The sequence below is a fragment of the Bidens hawaiensis genome, unplaced genomic scaffold, assembly GCF_021521415.1.
Source record: "Bidens hawaiensis isolate Kalapana, Puna unplaced genomic scaffold, B.hawaiensis_p1.1 tig00024867_1, whole genome shotgun sequence".
Taxonomy (NCBI): Eukaryota; Viridiplantae; Streptophyta; class Magnoliopsida; order Asterales; family Asteraceae; genus Bidens; species Bidens hawaiensis.
In genome coordinates, this window is record NW_027493950.1 from 260,347 (window position 1) to 271,693 (window position 11,347).

The 11,347-nt window shown below is 32.8% G+C and overlaps 1 protein-coding gene and 1 pseudogene across 1 annotated transcript; both read left to right on the forward strand.

Moving 5' to 3' along the window:
• The first annotated feature begins 430 nt into the window (after positions 1-430).
• Positions 431-1,485, forward strand: LOC143570283 (uncharacterized). The gene has a single exon (XM_077055967.1). It carries the CDS (start codon positions 451-453, stop codon positions 1,396-1,398), a length of 948 nt encoding a protein of 315 aa, XP_076912082.1. The 5' UTR covers positions 431-450; the 3' UTR covers positions 1,399-1,485.
• A 4,089-nt stretch (positions 1,486-5,574) lies between these two features.
• LOC143570284 (putative methyltransferase PMT17 pseudogene) lies at positions 5,575-6,368 on the forward strand (annotated as a pseudogene).
• The last annotated feature ends 4,979 nt before the right edge of the window (positions 6,369-11,347 follow it).

An 11,347-nucleotide genomic window follows, 5' to 3' on the forward strand; every position in this document is an offset into this window, starting at 1 on the left:
AATAGATTACATTGTTTAGATATAAATAGAGCTAAATGGAAATGCTTGTCTATGTAATGTTTTTGGTAGTTTGTTTTCCCAGCCCCTGCTAGCTTCTCGGCAGGAGTGGTTGGGATTTTTATTCTATTGAAATTTGCGGTAAAAAAAATATATATATATTTTCTAGAAACAAAGTTAGTTAAACTACCAAACCTATGAGTCTATGACCTCCATCATTTCAGCTCAAGTGGTGTTGTTACTTAGAAAGTCAATGGGTAAGGTATGTGTTTGGTGTTGTGCTGGTAGACAACTAGTGGGGTCCTGTCCAATGCACACCGCACCTACCATCGTCATAATCACCACCCAACCCACCCCACCACCTTTATTATTATTATTATTATTATTATTATTATTATTATTATTCACTCCACACTCCAATTATCATCACTTCCATCTTTAACCACCACCACCATGTCCACAACCACCACCACCACCCGTAAATTCCCACCTCCGTGTTGGACGCGCGATGAAGCGCTAGTCCTGATCGACGCTTACCGCGTACGATTGCACGCGCTTCATCGCGCGTTCCTTAAAACCCCAGACTGGGACATGGTGGCGGAGAAGGTAAAATCCGCCTTCCCAAACGCCACCCCGCCCAAGACCCCCGCCCAGTGCCGACATAAAATGGAGAAGCTACGTCAGCGTCACCGCGCCGAGAAACAACGTCAGGCGTTGTTTCGCGGCACGAGGTTTGTTTCGTCGTGGTTCTTCTTTGATGCCATGGAGGCCATGAAGAAGAACCACGACGAACCTAATAATAATAATAATAATAATAATAATAATAATAATAATAATAATAATCCAGAAGTGATAAATGGTATACCTCTGCTAGGATTCAATTCTCTGCCAGGTTACCAGGGATTGAATCCTGGCAGTGGGATTCAGTTTATACCTACTCATGATGTCATAATCAACGAGGCGTACGAAAACCATAAGAATTCCTTATGCACGAGTGGGACTCCGGTTCTGATAAAAACCGGAGTTCCTTCACATGCTAGAAAATTTAGCAAAGTGATTCATAATCATGATATTGATGATATTGATGAAAGTGATGAAAACAGCAAAATGTGGATTAAAGTGTGTAGGAATAATATTAATCCTAATGTGAAGCCAGGGAAAAAGAGAGTGAATAATGATATTAATGAAGTGGTGTTTTCTATTAAGTCGTTGGGAGAGGGGTTTATGAGAATGGAGAAAATGAAGATAGATATGGCTTGGGAGAACGAAAAGATGCGAATGGAGACGGAGATGAAACGATATCAGTTGATCTTGGAGTCGCGGATGCAGATTGTGGACGCGGTTGTGAAGGGGTTGGTCGAGACCAGGAAGCAACGGAGAACGGATGTGATGACGGATTAGTTGTTTAGATGTGTTGCTAGTTGTTGTATTTAGTAATGTGTTTTAGTTGAATCATGAATGACTAACATAGTTTTGATGTATAAAATGTACCAAATGTTTTGTGTTCGGGTTATAGTTCACTATTAATATATCAAGATAAGTTAGGTCTATGCAACTAAACGAGTAACCAGAGGTAATTACTTTGTTCTAATCTTCATAGCCTTAAAGCTCTACTATATTTTGGTGTGTTACATGCTTCTTAATTTCATTGCAGAGTAGTCCAGATTTAGCATAATTCATTTTACAATATTCTGAAAATTTTATGCAATGTGATTAAAACCATGTGTGCAAACTAGTTAAAATGTGTGCTTAATTAAGTTAAAACATAAATCCAAATTGTCTAAAAAATACGTAATTATAATGATGCATCCAACCCATTATTATAAGTAAAAGCGTACACTTGTAACATTCTTGATCCTTCATATGCTTCACTCACTAGCTTTTCCCTTGTATACATGTCGAGTGGTAAAAAAAATGTAATTTGTTACATAAAATAACTTTATATACTTTATTTTATTTTTAAAATTTATACATAAAACCAATAATTTTTTTAAGTTACGCGTGATGTTTTAAAAACCGACAGCTTTACTAAAACTTATGTATAAAAGAAATTGTGGAGTGGTAGAATATTGATAATTTTTTTTTTACTTTTATTAATTTTCATCAATTTTTCTAAAAATCAATAACTTTTTATACGTTATTAAGTTCTTAAATGACTACACCATAAATTGAAACTTTTTTAGCTTTAATATGTGTATTTATTGTTATATTTTCTTTAAAATGCTTTAAAGTTTTTTTTAAACTGAGTTTAAATGTGATTAGGAATTTTCAATTGATGTTTTAAAGGTAATCTTATTGTAATTTACGAACAAAATTACTTTAATATGATATATGATATATTCTGTATCAGATTATAGTAATCTAATTGTAATCTTGTTTGTAGATTCATCATAATTTTAATGTATGATATTACTTAAAAGAAATATATAAAAACAATTGATCTTAAGTGTTAACCATAATATATTCTGTTTTCAGGGGAAAAGGATCGAAATATTCGATAGTTGTGGAAATGGCAAAACTAGCGACATCACATGCGTTGCTTATATGCTTTACTTTCGTTACATTGTTCGCTGGTTATAAGTGTAATTAGATCAATCTATCTCTATTTATTTTACATTACTTTCTACATGACCATTGAACCTTTTCAAAATCATAACAATTTTGTTGTTGTTGTTCAGGTGACTTATGTTCGATCCGTAGCTCGAATAGCTTGAATGGAAAACCAATGTGTCAGAAATTCAACGCTCCTAACAATATCGTAAAATATTGTTGTTGTCCGGATCTAAAATTTTGCTTCGACAACAAAGACTTGTGTGACAAAAAATGTCCTCAGCTTCAAACATGTATTTAACGCGAGTATCAATAAAACAAATTCTTAGTTTTGTTTCGATTATGCTTATATATATTGGTTGATCAAATGATAAATAGTTTTTTTTTTCACGAGTATAGAAAACAACCATGGTCAAGAATCAAATCAATTTAATGATTATTATTATCAAGGGAGTCCATGAAACCCGAAAAACCAACTAGAAACCGAAAAACCAAAACTGACAGTTCAGTATTGATTGTTAGTAAAAACCAAAATTTTGGTTTTGTGATTTATGAAAGACCAAGAAAATCGAACACAACCAATAACCGATTTTGTTGATTTACCTTTTCATTGAATCGTTTATGTTTTATAAACTTGGATATTTGTTTTATTTTTAACGTTAATCGGTTATATTTTGTCGATGTGGATGAGATTAAATAACTATAAATGTAGGTTTCTTTTATTTGCTCTTGATATTTTAGGGTAAAATATACAATACTCTATTAATTATTTAAAAAATTATTTGGCCAAAGTTTATAGATGATCATTCAAAAAAAAATTTAAACAGCTAAATATTATTTACATCCGATATCATTCAAATTTAATAATTACACAAATATATGAAACTTAATATGAATTTGTGAGACAAATTCCAATTAACTGAATCTAATTATAGTAAAAATGAATAATTAAATTAAAATAATGTGTAATATAAGTATATAACTAAGTAACTTTATAGTTGACTTGAGTTATATTTAAATATTAATTCTGAAATGTGTGATATTTGCATATAAAATGCATTAAACAGTTTAAGTTGTAATTACATATAGTAATTAATATTTAAATTTAATAAATTTTTCATACATTAATATTTTTTTAATAAAAATTAAAAACATTTTCAAACGTTTTGTATTTTTAATATAGGTATAAAATTGTTACATTAATTTTATTTTTCTTTTTCAGGAAAAGTGCTGTTTTTTTTAATATAGGTATAAAATTGTTACATTAATTTTATTTTTCTTTTTCAGGAAAAGTGCGGTTTTTTTAAATGAGTTTTGTATGTGGTGTTTTATTAAGTGTTCATAGTCTTTTTAGGTTCAATGTTTTAGGTTTTGTACATTGTGTTATATCTGTCTAGGTGTTAAAAAATGGTGTTTTATTATTTTTTTTTTGTCATGGTGAATTACCATTTGACCTCTATTTTTAACATGACGTTTTAGCGTAAGGATGACGTTTTAACATTTTATAGACGGTGTTCAACACTTATACAACAATTTGGTATATGATGGATGGTGATTGTGCTTACCCACACCTCATTCCGATGTGGTGTTCATGCGATAGCTACCAATGTTTATTATATTATTTATATATTGAACTTTGACTTACATTTTGATAAACTATATGCTATTTTATTTGATGTGTGAATCCCTCTTTTGGCACACACGTTACCAAACCTTAAAGCTATCAAGGATGACAAAAACAACATTACAAAAATTATGTGTAATGGTATAGTTAAAAAGTGAAAACGTCCCGTCACTCACTACCACATAAGTATAAGGGCTCTTATTAACTTTTCAATAGAAAAACGTGCAATTATTCAAATAACAACACAATTATATTTAGTGACTTTAAATAAAAAAATTGAATTAGTGAATGTAATTAGTTGGAAAAAATGTGGTCCCACCTCATCCTGCTCTCACGCTCGTCATTGCAATGGCATCGGTGTCGGTGCATTTAACACATTCCTTGTTGAGGCATTCATTGTTAAGGAGTGTAATGGTGTTTATTATACTCATTCAAAGATAATAAGATTTTGTATGTAAATCTTTCAAGTGTTATTTTGAAACATTTTAAAAACACATGAAATTATGTTTTGAAATAAGATTTTTGTATAGTGACACTTAAACATTTCCAGTGTAATAGAATTTGTATTTCCTTTATGTGTCATATATAAAATTTGTCCTATTTTATATGTCTTTAGCCTTTCTTAAGTTACGGCGTTATATAAATAGAATCATTTAGATAAATTGGGATCGTTAATTGAATTTCAGTAACAACAATTCTAGTTAATTACATATATAAAAAATATAAATATAAATTTAGTGTCTTGGAAAATACATGCCCATACCAAGAGTCCGGCTCGCCTTTACCTGGAGCCAACCCTACGTTAAGAAACTTAAAGACTACTACACTATTTGGAAATAAAAAACGACGACACCTTTAGTTTAAAACTATTTACTCAACGACGATGGTTATCAAGACATTGACATCGTCCCATGAATTCTCCGAAACCAAATCTCGTAATTCAAAAAAAACAAAAAACAAAAACAAAACCCTATACTTTAGGGTATCTTTTGTACCAAAAATAGTCACTTCGGACAATTACAAGTTCTCAGATTGTGACCAAGTTCATGGGAAGTAGTTTCCATAATTAACCATAAGAACAACTCTCATGGAGGTCAACACACAACAAAACTTTGACACATGTAACAATTGGAAGAAAACCGGGCGATGTGACAAAGTCTAAAAACCCTCTAAACCTTTATTTCTTCTAACTTATGGGATGGATCCGTATTGATTGGATCTATATTTATATTTATGTTTATGCGTGAACCAATTATTATCTAATCCAACACATAGAACAAAGTTCAAACTTCAAACATCATCACTAAACATTATCACTAATGTTGGGTTCCACTTTTCTTAAACAAAAACATAGTACTAATGTTTTTTAGTTTAATAGATTTCGTGTGTTAGAACTTAGATTAATGGCTAAGGAACATGTCGGATCGCCGAAATATCACCTAGTTGAAGCAAGAAAGAATCACATCACACGTCTCCTAGCGGTTAGCGGACTCTTCACCTTGTTCTACATATTAGGGGCTTGGCAAAGCAGTCTTGCCCCTACAACACCTACCGAATTCACCAATAAAGTTGGATGTGACAAAACATCTAAGGACGCCGTTGATTCATCGTCAAGAACATCATCACCACCGTCGTCTGAATCATTGGATTTTGGAAGTCACCATCAAATGGTAATTGATGATTCACAAATACCCGAGTTTCCACCATGTAATATGTCATACAGCGAGTACACTCCATGCCAAGACACGAAGCGGGGAAATGAATTCGATAGAGAAATGTTGAAGTATAGAGAGAGGCATTGTCCAAGTAAAGAAGAGCTCTTGCATTGCCTCATACCCGTGCCACCAAAGTACAAACTACCGTTTAAATGGCCAAAAAGTCGCGATTATGCATGGTATGATAACATTCCACATAAAGAACTTAGCATCGAGAAAGATCGCCAAAACTGGATTAAAGTTGAAGGTGACCGGTTTAGATTTCCTGGAGGCGGGACTATGTTTCGCCATGGAGCCGATTCTTACATTGATGATATCAATGAACTTATCCCTCTCTCAAATGGAACCATTCGAACCGCAATCGATACAGGCTGTGGAGTAAGTATAGCATTTCACTTCTATATTTCCCTCATATATTTTTGAATTACAAACAAAATACTCAGTATAATCACACTTACACAAAAAAGCTACTGGTACGATCTGGGAGGTGGTACGATCTGGGAGGGTGGGACAAGCAAATATTTTCTCTATCCTAGATTCCTAGGAATAGAGGAGTTGCTTCCACTTAGACCATATACCCTAAAAATCATTTTCTACGTGTAAAGTATATAGTATGTATACACTCCCTTAAAATTTTAAATGACAAGACAAAGGTAAGGCTAAGGTACTCGAAAGCGTAGGAAAAACTAGGTGTAATAAAATCTAAGGACCCACGACAAAGCTAAGACAAAATATATATACGTTCCCTTAAAAGTCCATAACCTTTATTTATCCGATGTCTAGCTCCATTACTTTAATTATCCGAGTCTAGAAAGATCTGTCTTCGCTATATTTTGAATTGAAAATCTTAAATTAAATTTTTGAATATTGTGACATGGCTAATGCTTTATAAGTTGTATGAAGGTTGCAAGTTGGGGTGCATACCTGCTCAAGAGAGACATAATCACAATGTCTTTTGCTCCAAGGGACACACATGAAGCTCAAGTATGGTTTGCATTAGAACGCGGGGTTCCTGCTATGATTGGCATTATGGGATCACAAAGGCTTCCTTATCCATCTCGAGCATTCGACATGGCTCATTGTGCTCGGTGCCTAATTCCATGGGGTAAATATGGTAAGATTTAACTTATAATTGCGTAATTTATTATAGGGATTACTCTATAGAATAATAACCAAGTTTTGAAATTGTTCCAATCATGTCACTCATAAAATCTTTTGTTCCAATTAGGTTACTAAAGTTTCTTTTTTGTTCTAATCATATATATTTTACCGGGATAACATGTTTTGTAGGTTTTTTTTATTTTTAAATATTTTAACAATGCAAAATATTTTTATAAAAGTGAAAAAATTAGTAAAAGTTGAGAAAAAAATTTATTGTGAAAAAATGAAAAAAAAATAATAATAACAAAAAAAATTAAGTTTTTTTTTCCAGAATTTTTCCAGATTATTATTATTATTATTTTTGCAATTTTTCACAATTAATTTTTTTTCTCAATTTTTAAAAAATGTTTGCAATGTCAAACTATTTAAAAAAAAACCTAAATGATCTGCTATCCAGGTAAAATATTTATGATTAGAACAAAAAGAAAACTTCAGTAACCTGATCAGAACAAAAGATTTTATGAGTGACCTGATTGGTACAGTTTCAAAACTTGGTTACTATTCTCTACAGTTGCCCTTTATTATATATGAACATATTTGACATACTAGTTATGTTATAAAATGATGATGAACTTGCAGATGGATTATATTTAATTGAAGTAGACCGAGTTCTAAGGCCTGGCGGTTACTGGATACTTTCCGGACCTCCTATTCAGTGGAGGAAGTTGTGGAAAGGATGGGAACGAAGCCGCGAAGACTTGAAACATGAACAAGACGAGATTGAGGACGTCGCGAAACGCCTTTGTTGGAAAAAAGTTATAGAAATGGATGCTTTTGCTGTATGGCAAAAACCAATCAATCACATTGGTTGTATTAAAAGCAAAAAGAAACATCACAAGCCACTTATATGCAAATCTGGCAATGCTGATGAAGCATGGTACTTCTAGGTTTCTTTCTCATTGTTTTTGAAGTTTTTCGTTCTTTGGAAGTTGTTGTGCTTCTAGTCAGTTTGCTATCCTGCAAACGAACTCGTCAAGTTTACTTGGGTGGAAAGCAAAAAACTCTACAAAGTTTGTTTGTCACACAAACTGTGACAAACAATCTCCACAAAAAATTTGTCAGAACTTGCATGAGTTCGCTTGCATGGGTAGCAAACTGGCTTGAAATACAAGTACTGCAAAAGAGAAGATCCTAAACCACTTACTAATCCAAAGGGTAGAGGTGAGCAAAACCGAACCATAACCAAAAACCGAAATTAACCATAACCGAACAAAAACGACGGTTATTGTTAATTGAATCTAATTAACTGACCATTTGGTTATGGATTTATGGTTAATGTGCCTTCGTTAACTGACGACTTTGTATGTTTGTTTTTTCGAAACTTTATACCCTTATTTTCATCTTTTATACCACAATATCTAGCTTCGAACATTTAAATTTTTATGTCGCAACTATCTATAACATAGCTTGAAAGACCATAACCAAACTTTGAACCGACATATTTCAGCTTCGAAAGTTCATAATTGAGCTTGAAACACCATAACCAAACCAGTTTCATATGAGACAAAGGAAAAAAAAAACACATTAGACAGTTAACTGAACTTAACCGAAACTGACCCATATATAACCGACGGTTAACTGACCTACTATCAACCAACCATTCGGTTATGCTTATGGTTAAGCAGTCTTCCATAACCGAACGAACCATGCACACCCTACCAAAAGGTTTCATTTTGTTCTTGAAGCTATAACATTGTTCCAAAATAATATTTATCATTTTTGGTGTGTATACAAGGTATAAAGAAATGGAAAGATGCATCACCCCAATGCCAAACGTTAACAACCAGGATGAAGTCTCAGGTGGAGCATTAGAAAACTGGCCAGAACGCGCAACGGCTGTACCTCCAAGAATCAACAACAATTTAGTAAGGGGAATCACAAAAGAGGATTTTCTAAAGGATAACGAAATATGGAAAGAGCGGATTACACATTATAAACGAATAGTTACCGGTTTACCTCAAGGAAGATATCGTAACATACTCGACATGAATGCTTACATTGGTGGATTTTCCGCAGCCTTGATGAAATATCCTGTGTGGTTAATGAATGTGGTTCCGGTAAACTTCCAACCGGACACGCTAGGAGTAATCTATGAGCGCGGATTCATTGGGGTGTATCATGATTGGTGTGAGGCATTCTCAACTTATCCAAGAACATATGATTTGATCCATGCAGGTGGTGTGTTTAGTATGTATCAAGATAGGTATGTGACAATGATCCTTTTGCATGCTTCTTTATTATGATGAATAGAATTTAGGACATGTAGGGTTGTAAATGAACTGAACGTCCATCGAACCGTTCGTGAACCATTTGGCGGGAAGTTTGTTTATGTCCGTCTGTTTAATAAGTGAACGAACATGAACAAAGAATTTTGTTTGGTAAGCTTAACGAACGAACACGAACAGAGGTTGTGCTCTGTTTGTGTTTGTCCAGTTGTGTTCGTGAACGTTTGGTAATTTGTTCATTTAGGTTCGTTCATTTACGTTAGTTCGGTTACGTTTGTTTACGTATGTCCGGTTATGTTCGCTTATATATGTTCATTTATTATAATTTTACTAATACTATTTTCATTTATTTAATTTCTACTATTACTATCTGATATGATTATATTTATGATTACTATGTCAAGCTTTTTTTGGATATTGTTGCCTTACAGATTTTTGTGTTATTTTGTGTTTATTTAATGATTCTTAAATTATATACGTTCATTTGTGTTCATTTCTATTCATTTGTTTTCGTTATTGTTCATTTACGTTCGTTTGTGTCCGTTTGCCGCATTTACAAATTCATGAACGAACACGAACATGCTTAATTCCTTAATAAACAAACACGGACACGAAACTTTGTTCGGTAAAACCATCCGTTTGTCCGATAAAAACTTAACGAACGAACAAGAACAACGTGTCGTTAGTTTTAGTTCATTTCCAACCCTAAGGATAGTATTATTTTTTATGGTTATAAACTTATAATGTCTATGTATTTATATTGAAGGTGTGACATCACGGACATATTATTGGAAATGGACCGGATCTTGAGGCCTGAAGGCACAGTAATATTTAGAGATGAGACAAGTGTGATATCAAAGATTAAAATCATAGTCAAACGAATGAAATGGAATACCAAGACCGTTGACCAAGAAAGTCAACAAGTCAACGGGGAAACAATACTTGTTGCATTCAAGACCTATTGGACTGGTGAAGCTAATGAGGATCAAAACCACACAAATTGAACTACCAAGTGTTTGAGGCCTAGGATATTGGGTGGGTCAAACATATGAACCGGGTTGGTCGATATGAACCGCGAGCAAATGGACGGGCCATGTAGCTTGGGTAACAGGTCAAAACGTATTTAGATTGCAATACTGCAATGAGTTTTTTTTATAGTATAGGCGGGATTAAGTTGGCTACAAACATTTTTTATATGTTGTTCGTTTATAAATAGTTAATGCATACGATCAGAAAACTATATTGTTATTGCTATAAATTAACGTTTCATTGCCCTCAATTTTATATTGACGCTAGTGGTCTTTCGAACAAAGGCACAATTCCATTGATTTTGAAGTGAGCTTTGTTCCTCTTAAAGATATAACCTTGCCACTAACAGAAAAAATATACATTTTGAAACTACCGTTGATGCTTGAACAGTTAGTCAATCACGGACCATATTGCCTTGAATTGGAATATGGGATTCCATTATTTTCCACCAAGCCAAAATTTCAGAGTTTTAATATCTTGTGTAGTCAACCCGCTTAAATAATCCGTTGCAATATAACTTCCGAGCCCGTTTAATGCTTTCTTGTTTATTTTAATTAATAATTTTAAGCACTTAAATTCTATTGCTAGCTACTAGTACTTTATTTCCACAATTTACATTGACTTACGTATATGTAATATGTAACGTTAAACATATTTGATAAACATTTGTTAAAATTAACAATTAAACATGGAAACATTAAAATATGGGTTCAATGCGATGACACAAGTAATAACGGGAGGAGTTTGTTTAAAATATTTTATAAATTTCTTTATCATTGATCTAATCATTTTTGGAATATTTTGTTAGTTATTATCCAAATTTGGTTTAACTACTAATCAACTAAAAGTTGTTTAGGAATAAATGCCCAATTAGTTTGGTTGGGCCAATGGTCCTAAGAGTATTTCATTTACATCCCTAACTAGATCATTATTTTCTAGAAAAGAGGATAAAATAAAATTTTCAAACCCCTAGTTATTTCCTGTATATGTTTGTTTTTTTCCAATCATAAATAAACAACAAGAACAATCAAAATGCCAAATAATCA

Coding starts and splice junctions, on each gene's coding strand:
- LOC143570283 (XM_077055967.1), top strand. CDS start 451: ATGTCCACAACCACCACCACCACCCGTAAATTCCCACCTCCGTGTTGG.